The sequence below is a fragment of the Leptonychotes weddellii genome, chromosome 12, assembly GCF_054177405.1.
Source record: "Leptonychotes weddellii isolate Sample4059 chromosome 12, ASM5417740v2, whole genome shotgun sequence".
In the NCBI taxonomy this organism is placed as follows: domain Eukaryota; kingdom Metazoa; phylum Chordata; class Mammalia; order Carnivora; family Phocidae; genus Leptonychotes; species Leptonychotes weddellii.
This window is the reverse complement of record NC_138380.1, coordinates 14,140,481-14,156,655: the sequence shown is the minus strand read 5'-3', so window position 1 is coordinate 14,156,655 and position 16,175 is coordinate 14,140,481. Positions and strand designations below refer to the sequence as shown.

At 40.2% G+C, this 16,175-nt stretch overlaps 1 protein-coding gene across 2 annotated transcripts in view; it reads right to left on the bottom strand.

The window, feature by feature from the left end:
- DGKI (diacylglycerol kinase iota) overlaps window positions 1-16,175 on the bottom strand; it is a 426,631-nt gene that overhangs the window by 224,244 nt on the left and 186,212 nt on the right. For both annotated transcript variants that reach the window (XM_081800028.1, XM_081800027.1), the window contains exon 6: window positions 13,913-13,978. In XM_081800028.1, coding sequence (XP_081656154.1) covers window positions 13,913-13,978 — 66 coding nt within the window. The remainder of the gene's footprint in view (window positions 1-13,912; window positions 13,979-16,175) is intronic.

Below are 16,175 nucleotides of genomic sequence, written 5' to 3'. Positions count from 1 at the left end.
AATAAGAAAGTCACTGCTACCACACTGTGATCCAGTTATAAATTTTATGCTATCCAGACCTTAAAAACTTAACCCAAACCACCTGAAAATATGCCCCTTACTGCATCTTCCTCCAACCGCTCTAGACATGGCAAGCATAGTAGGATTCTGATTTTCATTTTTTAAGTCTGTGACCTTGACATGCTGCATGGCTGACAATCAGTATGGTAGAATTGGTGACGTCACAGCAGTAGCCACAACTGGAAGTCTGAATGTTGCTGGGTCAGATGTACTGGTGAAGAGAGTCTTAAATGCTATTACACAGCCACTATTCTGTCAACTCATACAGCAGGTGATTGAAGATCAAATAGAAGCTGATGGAGAGATGGCAAAGCTGGGAATAGTTCTTGGACCTGTTAATTATTGGCCTGGTGATTGGAGGCACACCACTTAACCCTTCCAAATTTCTCCTTTCACCTGAAAATGAGAATAAAAATACAAACTTCTCCTATACCACAAAATAGTTTTAAGTATCAAATGAGGCAGTGTACTGGAGAGATATTTATAACCCAGTAAATATAAATGAAGGAATACTTTTATTGCTAAGATCTATCAACAGGAACCTGTCCCACCACCTTGCCGACGGACCCTCCAGTGACTAATAGGACTAGCGATATTCTATTTGATGGTACAGAGTGTATTAGCCCATCCCTCTACTGAATATTGGCCTTCTGGCTTCAGGGAGAAACAGACACAGTCCACTGTCGTCCCGGCAGCCAGGCCGATAGCAGAAACAAACAATAAGGCCATCCACAACTAGGGCTCTGGGCACTGTGCTCATACGGAATTGTGGTGGGTCCCTTGGAAACAAGGTCTGTGCTTTGTTTTGGATGCTAGTCTGGCAGAGTCACAGGAGCTATGGCTTCGGGGTTCTTGTCTAACATAGAGACATAAATAGAACCACATCAAAGCCTTCATGAACCCAGTTCCCACAGACCACCTGCAATGGGGAGATTTTGGCCGGGATCTCAGCACAGCAAAAAGAGCCAGATTCCTAATTACCCATTTTTAAATGCTGGCCCAAATCTAATATTATGGTACTGACAGATGCCCTTACTGAATTTCAGCTGACTCTGATTTTTAAGGACTATTTTGTTCATCACTATCAAAGAGTAAAATAGGAATGTGAGGTCAGATGCTTTGGATCTGACTTCAGAATCATAAATGCCATGAACCCTGAGAGATAAGGTCATTTTTTTTTTTTTTTTGGTTGAGTTTTTTAATAAAATTGAGTCCTTGGAATAAAGTTTAAACAACACTTATTCTGAGCAGCTAAAGCTTTGCTGTATCTTTCTCTTCTGCAATCTAGAGCATATACCAAATGGCCCTCAGTTCTATAGCCTTGGCTTAAACTAGAAAAAAAAAGGGGGGGAGGAGGCTTTACTTGAAACAAACAAATGATTTTACTGTTTATGTATTTAACTGAGGTTTGGATAAGGGAATCTCCTGACCACTGCCTGATTCTGTTTGACTTCATTTTATCCAACAGAATTGATACTGCTCTTGCCTCTAAAACTTGAAACAACAAAAACAAAATAAACTTCCGCACATCCACTCCCATGTCCAAGATTCACCAAGTACTGCAAAAGGCAAACCCAAGGAAATTATAAGACGAAGTCAATATTTATCTCCAGAGAACCTGAAGCATTTTTGCTCAAGTACCTTCTATAATTTTTGAAAAATATGTGTATTTTTACACATTCTATATTTAATATCTACAATGTTCATCAGATGCAAGTTCATTATTTCTAGAAAAATAAAAATGAAATTTTAAAATAAAAACTTATACCACTCTTGTAAGCTTATCCAATGGAATATAAATACCACAGCAATTTAATACAATGAGAAAGGAAATGTTTCCAATTAGGGCAGAACCTCACTAAAGATCTCAAACTCGTTGTGCTGTTTCAGTGCAAATGCTTTTAACTTAACTAGTTTAGGCTCACAAACAACCATGACATTTGAGCACCACCAGCTGAAGCTGATAAATAACTAAGACCTTTAAATGACCCCAAAGTAGACCCACACCAACCCAATGGAAAACATCTTTTCAGCCAATAAAACATGGCACTTGTTTGACCTTTGAGTGACCCAAGCATGGACCCACACCAATCTAATCTAACCAATCTAAAACCTTTTTTCTGACTAATAAAAAGGAGCACTGGGTGTTATGCACAAACAATGAATCATGGAACACTTCATCTAGAACTAATGATGTAATGTATGGGGATTAACATAAGAATAAAAAAAAAAATAAAAAAGTGACACTTGTTTTGACCAACTATCAGTAGACTCATGGACTAATCCTGACCTATCCAGAGTACAACCTTTACTCTTTAATTAACAAAACCACCATAAGCCACCACCCAACATACAAGTTGTTGACTTTTTCCTCTCAACAAACTACTCAGTCCAGTCTTCCATATGTGTACCCTTGCCTACAATGTGAATCAGTAGATATTAGGCTATTTTTATAATATGCCTTTTTTCTTGGTCTTCTCACAGTGAAAATTTAGTAGCATTGATATATATATCCTTATGGCTAGTGCAGCTTTATAATAGCCAAGATATGGAAGCAACCTAAGTGTCCATTGATGGATGTATAAAGATGTACACACACACCACAAATAGAAAAAGGAACTCAGCCATAAAAAAGAATATGGACTATTACCCAGCCATAAAAAAGAAGTTGCCATTGAGATAACATGGATGGACTTAGAGGGTATTATACTTAAGTCAGAGAATAACAAATACTCTATCATCTCACTATCTGGGGAATCTAAAAAACAAAACAAATGAACAAAAAACAGAAACAGACCCATAAGTACAGAGAACTGGTGGTTGTCAAAGGACAGGGGTGTGGGTGGATGGGCAAAACAGGTAAAGGGGAGTGGGAGGTACAGGCTTCCGATTAGGGAATCAATAAGTCACAGGAATAGAAGGTGCAGCATAGGGAATATAGTCAATGATGTGTCATAGCGTTGTATGGTAACAGATGGAAGCTATACTTGTGATCATACAGACTTGTCAAATCACTATGTTGTACACCTGAGACTAATACAACATTGTGTCAACTGTACTTCAGTAAGAAAACAAAAAATACCCAAAAAATGGCATCATTAATATTCTAGTTTATGCAACATTAGAGTTTATTTACTCATAGAAAATCTAATTTACCTGAACTTCCTAAATTTCCTATACTGGTTTTGCTAGTCTTAAGCTAAAATTTGTATGAATACCAAGATTTTCAAAATGTAAATCTATGTGGTCATCTAAAATGAATTATAATAAATGAAACTGTAGGAAGCAATGTTTTTATAACTTCTGACAGTGCTGCAAATTATGAATCTACAATAGCTTTATTAGCATTACCTTCGAAAAATCTTAAATTCTTGTCTCTTGGGTTTAATTATAATACAATTTACAGCATTAATTAAAGGCTCTGAAAATTTATCGATGCCTTTATTGTCCTAATATGCTCTTGCTCTGGGATAATTGCTGACTTAAACACACAGATTGACACTTTATTATTTTTCAATAAAACATTCTGTGTCCTTCCATTCTAATGTTGCCAGTAATTACAATGCATTAATCAGAGCTAGTCAATCTTATTATCCTCATAGTTTCTGCTTTTTCCATTAGTTTATCTGAAGGCCCCTGCTATAAACTACAGATCATAAATTGAGGAAGCAAAATTTGGGGCACAGCCATCTTAGTAAAGTTAACATTGCTACCATGAACTTGTCAGACTGTATGGAGAGTCTAAGATGTGATTTCCAGAATTTAGTCATTTCAGAGACAGATGACTTCAGGGAAGCAGACGACTTGTAACCCAGGACCTTGCAATTAAGGAATAATTAAGATTAAGCCTATAACAATGGCTGCTGATTTACATTTTAATTTACATGTTAACTATTTTTAACTGTGATATTTATACTTCATATTTTTATGACTAGCTGGATTCTAGGACAAAAATGTTTTATACAGATACTTACTGTTATACTCAATATGGCCCAAACTGCATATAAAACATTAACTGTTGGGTCTGTATCTTTGTCCTAGAATACCAGGGAAGTTCCTTCTATGAAAGTATTTTCCTAATGATACAACCAGCTACAATTATGATAATGATCCATGAAAATTAATTTCATCTGATTGTCCCATGATTGATACCAATAAAATTATAACACTGATAATATTCACCAAGCAGGTTGTTTTGTTTAAAAACAACTTTTCCCAAAGATAGGACTGATGTTACTACAGTTACCAAATACAAATCATTGCAGCTTCTCAGAGAAGCCATATAACCTATAATCTTGCTGACAGTATGACATTCCAGGAGATAATTGGCTGTACTTTTACCCTTAACTAATTGAGGAAAACGGTCTTCTGCTGGCAGAACTAACTACACTTTCTTTTTGCGCAAATTTAGGCTATTTTGCTATAACAGTCCCCAGACAGCTGAGAAAGAGACTTAGAATATTTGCCAAAATTCTCAGATTGCGCCCCTCCTGGTTTCATAAATTTATGTCAAAGTAATATCACCATATAATGTATGCCTTTAGAGAAAGAAAGGATTCTGCTGTCTAGAAATAGTTGACTCCATTTTAAGGGTTTAATAGTCAACTGATGGATTTTCCAGCTATACCTAATAGAGCCACTGTTTCTGTGAGATTTTGATTGTCTCTTTCTCTATCACAGCAATTCTGGCATTTCTATTCGACTTAATGAGGACTGTTTTTGTTGTTGTTGTTGTTTTTTAAGATTTTATTTATTTGACAGAGAGAGACACAGCGAGAGAGGGAACACAGCAGGGGGAGTGGGAGAGGGAGAAGCAGGCTTCCCGCCGAGCAGGGAGCCCGATGTGGGGCTCGATCCCAGGACCCTGGGATCATGACCTGAGCCAAAGGCAGGCGCTTAACGACTGAGCCACCCAGGCGCCCCTTTTTTTGTTGTTGTTGTTGTTGTTCAAGTTTTCAAACACCACCTAATGTTGCATTACTCTTCCTGGTAGTATTTCAAATGACCTAATAACCTTTCACATCAACATGCTCAGCCAGGGTGGTATATAGGCACTAAGAAAGAACAGACTGCATCTCAAAAGATCTGGCTGCAGGACATACCCAGTATGTAGCAGCTGGAATGGGAAAGTATATACGGGACTGCATCTTGAAGGTTCAGAATAAAAGGAGGCAGGACATCAAGTTGGATAAAGGAGTCTCTCAGTGTGGGATCACTCCTCTATAATAGTGCATTTAGCACATTATCAGGAACCCCAGAAGATGATGCTAACACTCAATGGCATATTAAGTAAAGTAGAAATTTTAGAATTGCTGTGATAGAAGTGATGAAAATCTCACAGAAATAGGCATGATAGAGTAGCTGTATTAGGTACAGCTGGAGAATCCATCAGTTGACTCTGTTCTGCAAGAGGATGCAAAGGATACTCCCCTTACAAAAGCAGTGAAAAACCGGTAAGAAGGACACCATCATTGTTGAGAAGCTCTCCTCTGTAGGTTAGATCTGATGGTAGGAAATGCCTTATGGAATGAGCATTCTGACAGCAACTGGGATTCCAGAATCCCAAAATAATAGGGACCACATGACAGCACTTAACCACTGAAGCAAGGTGGGTACAATTACTACAAGATTGAAGTTGCAGCCAAGGGGGCTTGACCTATAGGGAGCTATCAAATGGTCAGTACAACATGACCTCCCTAGAGGTAAGGTGGATTATCAGATAAAATGAATATTGCTCAAGCCATACAATGACAAGAAATTAAGAATGGAGGATCAAGAGATATGAGGACAAATGCTCCCAAAGACTCATAATCTTTTGCCTCATTTCTGTACTTAAGCCAGTTTTCAAAGATAAAACACACTGATTAGAGAGAGCAAGTCCACAGGAGAAAAATCCTGTAACATCATAGCAAGGGTCTATAGCAACATTTCCCCAGCCTCTAACTAAAAGGATCTACAGACATTTACTCGGGTAATTATACACTGGGGAAGCAGAAATGTCCAAATATTCTAAAGACTACTGGACAAGAGTCCAAGTTGATATGCATACCCAAGTACCTGGGTTTGAAGAAACATCTTGGTGCCCTGTTAGAGTAGGGATGTACGAGGTCCAATTAAAAAAATAAAGCCCTGGGCCTGGACGGGTTCACAGAGAGTCTACCGGCTCCACAAATCCACCAGGATTAATTTCCCTGATCCCTCATTGTGTAATTAGAGTGAACATATCTGGTATATTTGGCAGAACTCCAATTATTGGTTTCTTGGCCTGTTGTGCAAGAGCTGACATAGGGAGGAAGCCCAAGTGAAACCATAAACCACCCTACCAGTCATATCTAAATCAAAACCAATGTCACATTCTCAAAAGTAATGGGCACTAGGTGATATTAAATGATCAATTTTTAAGTTATGACAATGGTATGTGTTTATGTTTTTTAAAATTATTACCCCTTTATATGCCATCCTTAAAGATTACAAGAAGCCATGGTAGTGGTCCCCAAAATATCCCCATTTAATTCACAAGCAGAGCTCTTTCAAAACCAGACATTATACTGGAGAATAATGCTGGATTACCACAAATTCAACCCAGTGTATCTAAATGCAGGGATCTTCTGACCTTGAGTGTATGACATAGGGCCACTGATTTGGCAAATTTTCCATTCCTTTCTGAAAAGAGAATCAAAAACTGTTTACATTCACCTGGTAGAGTTAACAGGGCTTTTAACTCCTCTGAATCCTATCCAAATGTAGTGCAAAGGGACATGAACCATACGAACATTCTGCAGAACACCACTTGGTTTACTATATCAATGACATCATGTCTAAATGGATGGCAAGAAATGGCAGGTACATTGGAGGTCTTAATAAGACTACTAAAAAAGAGAGGTCCCACACATCAGTGAAGCTTCTAGGGTTTAGTGGTCGAGGGCATGCAAGAACATCCCGTCCAATCTAAAGGAAAGATTATTACTTTTCACAATTTGACTACTAGCAATGACGCACAGCACTGTGTAGCTCTCTTTGAATTCTGGAGGCAGCATACTCTACACTGAGGAATACTGTCTTGATCCATTTATTGGATGACATTAAATGCTTCCAGCTTAGAGTAGAGCCCAGAGCAGAAAACAGCTCTGCACCCAGAGCTAGTCTGCAAAGAAAGTACCCCTATCACTTGGGCCATACAACCAAGACGACTCCATGCTACCAGAGATATTGTGGAGGAGAAAAGATGCCCTGTGGGGTTTATGGCAAGCACCAATGGGAGAATCACAACATGGACTGGATTCTGAAACAAGGTTGTGCCATCTGCAGGAGAGAACCACATATCCTTCAACAAACCGCTCCTACACTACTCTGCTCTGCTGGAAGAATACCTGACTACAAATCACCAGAAGGTCATGACCTGGGTTCTGTCAGATCACTAAGCCATAAAGTTGGGTGGGCCCAGCTGCAATCCATCATTATATTTAACTGGGACCATCTGGGATTTGGCATGAGCAGTTCCAAAGACCACAAGTAACATGTCTGAGTAGATAACTCAGACTCCCCATATCATCCACTCTCACGTATAGTACCAGGCCTCTCATTTGACTCACACCTATGGAAATATGGAGGTCCCTAAGGACCATCTGACAGAGGAGGGAAAAGCTGAGATTGGTTTACAGCTGGGTCAAGTTGGCCTATGAGTCCAGGTCATAGGTGGCTACTGTTTCACTAAAGTCTACTCAGGAATGGCCCAGAGAAATGTAAGTAGGAAGAAATCTTCCCAATGAACATATTTCAGGTAGGGCAGCTGGTCATCCACTTTGTGTGAAAAGATAGATAGCCTGATATATGAATATATAATGACTTACAGGCAATGGTGAATAGCTTGGCTAGTTGATCAAAGGCTTAGAAGGAAACAGGGAGGTGTGGGAAGAGGCACGTGGATGAACATATGAGAGTAAGTACAAGGAGTGAAGATCATTGTATTACATATTAATATCCACCAGTGAGCTCTCACTTTATAAGAACTAAAAACTTAGTAACGTGGACTCCACACTGTCATGAGCCATCCATGGCACAAGGGACTCCTGTGGAGTTGCCATGATAGCAGCGTGAATGTTGTTTGGGTTCAACAGCAAGGGATTTCACTCACCAAAACTGAGCTGGTCACTGCCCCTGCTGAATGTCTAACCTGCCAGCAAAAGATACCAAGGCTGAGCACCCAATATGGCACCATCCTTCAAAGGTAATAACCAGCTACTTGATGGTAAATTGATTGCACTGAATCCTTTCCACTGTGGAAGGGGCAGCAACTGATCTTGACTGGAATCAACACACATTCTGGGTATGGGCTTACCTTTCCCTGCTGCTGGGTTTTGGTTGGCACCACTATGCAAAGGCTTACAGAGTATGTGACCCACCAACACAGGAGCCTGCATAACTCTGTCAGACTGGAGAAACTATTTGACAAAAATGGAGTTGCAGAAGTGAGTACACAGCCATAAAATATACTGGTCCTATCACATCCCACACCATCCAGGAGCCTCAGGCCTAACAGAGAGTTGGAATGGCTTTTGAAGATGTTAACAGAATCCAGTTTTCAGAAGATACCCTAATGAGCACCACTCTCCAGGCTCAGTGTACTCACTCATTTCACAGTGCTGTTGTTTCCAGGGTAAAATACGTGGATGCAGAACCCAAGGAGTAGGAGCAGCCCTGTCTTCCATCATTCCCATTGGCCCACTTGGGGAATTTGTGTTTCCCATCCCCAGAACTCTGGGCTCTGGGGGTCTGAATCCCAGATGGGGAACATCTCCACCGTGGGATGTAACAGGAGGCCCTTAAAAAACTTAAACTACCACTAGGCCAGTTATTTTGGGATCTTTGTGTCAAGAGAGTAGCAGGCACAGGAAGGAGTCACCATCTTGGCAGTAGTAATTGCTCCTGATCATTAGGTAGAGGTATAGTTGTTATTTGACAAGGTAGGCAAGAAGAATCTATTTGGCACCCAGGTTACCCACTGGGGCATCCTTTCTGCAGTTCAACTCCTCCCTCTGCACCATCCTAGTGCCTTCACAGCGAAGGCACTTCTGAAGAAAGAGCAACAGGGATCAGGGTGATCAGAGCACCACATGAGCTGTAACTCCCAGGACACTGACCATGCCAAAGACCAAGGAAAAGTGGCCATACCAAAATGGATCTACAGAACTGAGTGAGAACTGAGTGATTCAACCCCTGGGGACTGAAGTGCACTGCTTCTGAGCCCTCAGCCCTTGTTCCCTTTCTTTTTCTTTTTTTTTAACCACCTTGTGGAGGTAGGATTGACATCCTTGATGAGTCTGGAGATAAGTATATACTTATGAAGCCATCACCATAATCTATGCCATAAACTCATCCATCACTTTCAAGCGTTTCCTCCTGTCCTCATTAGTAATTGTTTTTTGTGATAAGAACCCTTAACATAATATCTACCCCCCCACCAGCAACATTTTAAGTCTAAAATACAGTGTTGTTCACTACAGGCACTCTGTTGTACAGATCTCAAGGTTTCATGCATCCTACACAGCTGAAACTCTGTACCCTTTGACTATTACTTCCTCGTTTCCCCTTCCTTGGATGAATCTGAAGGGCATTATGGTCAGTGAAATAAGCCAGACACAGAAAGACAAATACTATATGATACCATTTACATGAGGAATCAAAAACAGTCAAATGCATAGAAGCAGAGAGCAGAATACTGATTGCCCTTGTCTCCTTTCTTGATACTCAGCCAAGGACAGAAAGGAAAGCCAGGCTCCCAGCAGCTATGTTGGCAGAGGCTTACTGGAGAGGCTTGATTTCTTTGCCCTGGTTGTGTTACCCACTCTGCACTTCCTCATTGATCCTCTTGAGGTTAAAGGCAGAAGATTCCCCTGTTATAGCAAACACACAGGCAAATAACCAAACCTGCCTAACCAGTGCATAGATCCTCACTCTTGAACTTCCATTCCTTGCTCCTAACCTTGCAGGGTCTCTTGACAGCTGACCCCAGGGCACACACATTTTCAGATTGGTGGAGAATGGTGCTTTAAGGTGGTAAGGGAACATCTCTCATAGTCCCAGGTCAGTATTCTCCATTATTTTCATTTTACCTCCGTTATTTTTCTCTAATCCCTTTTCACCGTTCATAGAATATCTCAACCATACCCCATGGAATGTTTTTAAGCACTTTATTCTTTTAGCAATAAAAAAACTGCTATTAAATATACTTCCTTTAAATACATATATTTTAAATATTGTACCATAAATTCATTTAAAATTAGTTGTTAATAATATTCTTTATAGTAAAGAGTAGTTTTGACATTTTCCCATTTAATTACTGCTACGCTCTTTAATTTACTTAAACTATATATGATAGTACATATGATTTACAGACAAATAATTCAAAATGATGTAGCATGTTTGGTTACAGAACTGGAAGGTATCAAAAATGCAGACCAAAGTTTAACTATATATTGTTGTATTAGAAACTGCTTTCAAGATTTGGTGTTTGAAAGTTTATAATTCTGAGTTTCAAAAAGCTAGCTTATTTATTTTTAGGACTCTTATATGTGTTTCTAAATGAAGAAATAAAAGATAAGGGCTCAAGTTATGATTTACAAGCATATTTTCACAATTACCATTACAGCTGGGTTTGGAGGCTTGGTTCCTTCAAAAATGAAAGGTCAAATTAGCCAGAATCACGAGTATATTTTTTCTTTGCATATTGATTTTTTAAAGTACTGTGGATAACTCAATGTTGAGTGAATTTTGATTGAATGAATGTGTAGATGCGGTGAAGATCAGTAAGAGATAGGTTTGCGGAATAAGTACACATCCTTCCTTTAATCACTGACCGAATATAGCTTTACGTTAAACAATATGTGCTGGATCAATCCCACTGCCTCTCCAGATCCACTTCTTTCTTTATCCCACATCTCATTGTAAAAAGTTGACTTTCATGGGTTGCCTCAACAGTGCCCCTTGTAGTCTGGTTTCTACTAGATTTGGCCACTGGAGGTACTGAAGGTAAGTGAAGTTGGGGTATTTATTCCCTCAGCTGGTAGGTCACCTGGGCTGGCTAAGTCTTGTGACTAAAAGTTACAGCTCCTGTGAAGGGGCTCTCTCCATCTCCCCCCCTCACCTCTTCAGACTTGACTTGGGCATGGCTCCTGCTGAGTTCTTCACTATCCCTTGTAGTTTCTCCACACTCTGCTCACACATTTTAAATCTTCTCTCTATTAAACACTCATCAAATACATGATTTAAGTTTGAGTATGCTACCTCTTTTCTGCCTAAACCCTAACTCTTATGTAATACAAGACTATGAATGAAAACAATGTGAAATTATATAATGTTCATAAAACGTGGCAGCTCATGGTAGTCAGCAAATGTTAAAGAGCAATTGAATCATGAGCTCTCTCATCTGCTATCTATCAAGTGCCACACACGCTTAGCCAAACACATATTCAAGGCTCAAGAGAAATTCAGTTCAAATATTTACTTTATTCTGATTTTTAAAAGTAGAACTTGAAACCACAACATCTTTAACTATAAACACTCCCTAACAACCCCAGAAGTTTGCAAACCACCAGTTGGAAAAAAAAGTTTTGCTAAGTGAAGTGATTGTTTTTCACCCCATCCCAATGGGTAAATTATGAATAATGTATATGGGATATGTGTGTATGTGTGTGTTGGAGGGTGTGTGATGGTTTAGAATCCCTGAATATGTAAGAATGTACAACCTTACTGATGAAAATTAAGCATAGCAGCAAAGTTTGAAATGAATTTCCAATCCCTTAATCTATAAAATGGAAATAGAGCCACTAGCTTTCCTCTAATCCAGAGTACAAGCCAGGATCCAAAGAAGGATTATTTACCGTCCAGCGAGACACACAGGTCTAAGACCATCCCATCCCATAACTGCCTGAGTCTCTGAGAAGCTGCGAGCAGCTGGATTATACACAGGGGATGAATATAGTAATACATTATTGTGGGAACATTATGTGAAAAGTTGGGAATCACTGACTTCTCAGCTAATAGCTATGATGGGCAGAGAGCTGTGAGCACTCCAAGATTGCTGCCTGAGAACAGAGGAAGCAAAGGAAACATGGTCACAGCAACTCAGGGTACAAACAGTCCAGTTTTCCCCCATTTGGTTGACCATGCCAACAGAAGACAAGGCCAGAAAAGGGAGCATAATGTGACACTAGGGGATACCTGTCATAAGATATGTTTATTGATTTTCTTTTAATAAAATTCCTCCAACTCTATTATGGCTTAAAAGTTACTGGGGGAGTGTCAGCTACTAGGCTGTCCAGTGAAGATATGTTTGCAAGGCAAAGAGCTTGTTCGTCCAGATCCTTCCTACCCTGCCCATCTCTAACCTCAAAGCTAGCTGTGCCTAAATACCTGTTTCTTCTATCTCTCACACACACACACACGCACACACTCTCTCTCTTATGGGAGAGTTGAAGATAGTCTACAATCTACTAAGTAAGAGAAAGTCCACAAGCCCCAAGGCAACACCAGAAAGAGTAGGGTAGATGGACCCAATGAAGGAAGCCCACATAAGAGTAGAGGGCTGACTTCCTTCTCCCTCACAATGTAAAATGCTAGTAAAAATCGTTCCACTCCCCCTTCCTCCTCCTCCTCATCTTACTTTTACCTCCTTCCCCTTTCAACCTATTTCATCTGTCCTCTTTACAGGCTAGAAAGGAACCAACTAAAGGTCACTGTGAACTGAGGAGATAATACCAGTTAAAATGGAAGGCCATACCCTTGAAGCAGAGATAGGTAGCCTTCCAAAGAAAAACTTGGTAACTGATGCTACAATATGATATTTTCTTTCCAGCACTGGTCAAAACAGCAAAATTCATGAAACTTTTTCTAAGTCTCACTCACCCTCAACACTCCTCAGATAGCCAATATTTCCTCGCATCTCTCTATTGTCAAAAATGCTATGCTGGTCAGCTCATCCCAGTGCTTGATCCAAAAAGTCAATTAACTTATGAGGAATATATTCTTCCAAATTGTCTTGCTTTACTCAATCAGAACTTCCCTTTACTGAGCCCAGCTTACTATCAATTAAAAAAAAAAACAATCTTTGTAGTGTGATTCACCACCAGTTTAACCTTCCCACAGGGTCCTTATATCCTTAAAGTAGATCTTTGTACAAAGAAAAAAGCCATAACCCAAATCAATATCATGTCAATAACATGTAGAATCTATGGGGTTTCATAGCATGTGGCCTGAGGACCCACCCTTTCCCCCACCTTCCTTTTCCCAGTGGCCCCGCACTCCAAGAGGCCTTTTACCAACCAGTCACACTGAGAGAGAGAGTAGACATAAACAGCTACAAAATGAGGAGGCCATCTCATTCCAGGAATGGGATAGTGTCCTAAGAGAGCAACACATTTCTTGCTTCTGTGTTGTCCTTTCTCTGTTGAGTTCTGCTCAACCACAATACTGTGTCAATAAAAGTAGAGCTGCTCAACAACCCACGGATTTGCTGCTGCTGAGCCAGGAGTGTGACCAGCCAGTAGTCCCCGGGAGGGGGTTTTAGCAAAATAAGCAGTGTTCTTTTTTTAACTATGGACAATGAAATTCACCGTAACAGTGTAGCCAACTCTCTTAAAATGTGCTCATACCTGGATTAAGACCCCTGCCTCTTGCAGTGAGTTCTACGACAACTAAAACACCTCTTGAGGAAAGGGACCTGGAGAAATAAGGCCTTTCAGAAAGGGAGAGACGTACTGAGCACTGGATTCGGGTGAGAAGACTCATCTACCTCGGGTGCTTGCAAAGACCTGGGGAGCCTCCCGCGATGGCCATGGGCTGCCGGGCCCCTTACCTTACCACACTGCTTACATTTTCCCTCCTGTCGACGCCTGTGTACCCAGTGATGACGCACAAAGTTCTGTGGGAAAACAAAATTAAATGAGTATGTTTAAATTTGCCAACCCCATTATTAGTTTTTTTAATGTTTTAAGCATATAGATTTCCATAAACCATAATCTAAGCCCCTATTAGCACAAAACCAAATACATGTCTGAGTGATTTGTTTAACAATAAACATGAATCCGCTTGGAAAACTGAAGCTACTCCCATGCCCAGTGATCTTTGGTATTTGTAGAAGCCGTTCATCGTGTCCTCCCTCCACGTCTTCCTCGTGGCCACACCATAATGCCATTTCTCTGCTTCCTTCCTAGTAGAACACTGTGCGGATGTGGGAGGTCACTGAAATCCCCTCAGAGAGGTAAAAAGGTGAGGGAGATAAGATGGAGCAACAATATCCATTTTTAAAAACAAATATGTATGTAATGCTTTATATACGCCGGACACCAAACACCCGCATTAGAAAGAACTTCAAGAAATTAAGTTCTCAGAAAGAAACAGATCTCCTCATTCAGGACATACAGGAGGAGAATTTTTCATTAGCAAAAAGTGAAGGGAAAGAAAAGCTGAAGGAGAAAGATGACAGAGGCAAGAAATGCGGGCCCATCGTGATGTTTGTACAATGACATTGTGTTTAAACTGTCCTTGGGTTCTAGAAATTAGATCCGCTTTCAAAGTCTATTCTGGTCTTGGGCCATAGGAAACACAGAACTTCCTTTTCCTCCCAAATAGACAATCAGTCCTTGGGCAGGGAGTTAAGGAGCCCCATTACCACTGCTCTTAGGATATATTATAGAGAGAAAGTTGTCTTCAGGCCCAATGGCACAAATAAACTTACATACAACTCATCCTTCTTAGACAAATATATGTAAAATATTTCCTCTTTTTTTCTCTTGCCCTTTTCTGAGAAAACACATTTTACCTGACACTAACATGTCTATCATCAGGCCACAACCCATATTTCCCTTTAAAAGGTCATTCAGCAAATACTTACTAGATGCCTACTACCTGCCAGGCCCTGTTGTACATACACAGGTGTACAGGAAATAGATCAGCATTGAGGAAAAAAAGGGTTCTATCGACACATGAAATTCAGAGTGACGAAAATACCTCTAACAAACATGAGCATTATCTAAAATGTTACCTCCATTTCTCTTTATAATGTCAAATCAATTCAAGTTAAAACTAAACAAAGATCCTGGAGGAATAATGGTCTTTTAACTATAATAAGATATAAAGAAGCATAACAGTCCCCTAATTAGTCTAAATTTTGTCTTGCTTTTCCCACTGAGGCAGTTTAATAAAACAAGGACACAATTCTTATATTGTTCTCAGAAAGAAGTTAATAATAATATTTTTGAGTACTCACTGTGTCAGGCACTTTTAAAATGCTTTAAATGTAATAATTATTTTAATTTTCATGAGAATTTTTATGAGTAGAGGTGCTATTCAGTCAGTATGTACCAGAAAAATCCCATGAGTTGTTAAAATACTGAAATATTTCTATACTGGTTGATAAATTAGTTTAGTTCCCCTATGATCCCCCTGGCTCCTCCCTAACTGCCATAACACCCCACCTCACCCCACCCCCTCAACATTGGAAATCATTTCTATCCCCTCACTATTAAGCAACTAGAATGTTCATTTTTGGCAGGTGTCTGGGATTCTGTTCCAATGACCTCTCTTTCAAAAACAAATCACGTTGCCTGAACAATGCCACTGGGATCCCCCCGGCCCAGCACACTCAGAAGACTGGGCTGTGCCCAACTGATGGTTTTTGTCCGTGTAAGTTTAAGTATCACACAAACAATGCTGGGTCCCATGGCCAGCTGTGGCTCTCAGAACAGTGGCAGCAAGTCAGGAACCTGCCCAGTTATCAGGGTCCACACCACCTCCTGGGGATGAAGTTGCTGGACCCTGCGCCGCTATACCTCACAGGTGAGGCTGATCACTTCAGCCTTCCATCCACTCAGGTGATGAGAACTCTAGCCCACTGCTGGCTTAAGAATGGAACTAGAGGGTATTATGCTAAGTGAAATAAGTCAATCAGAGAAAAACAAGTATCATATGATCTCACTGATATGTGGAATTTGAGAAACAAGGCAGAGGATCATAGGGGAAGGGAGGGAAAAATGAAACAAGATGAAACCAGAGAGGGAGATAAACCATAAGAGACTCTTAATCTCAAGAAACAAACTGAGGGTTGCTGGAGTGGAGGG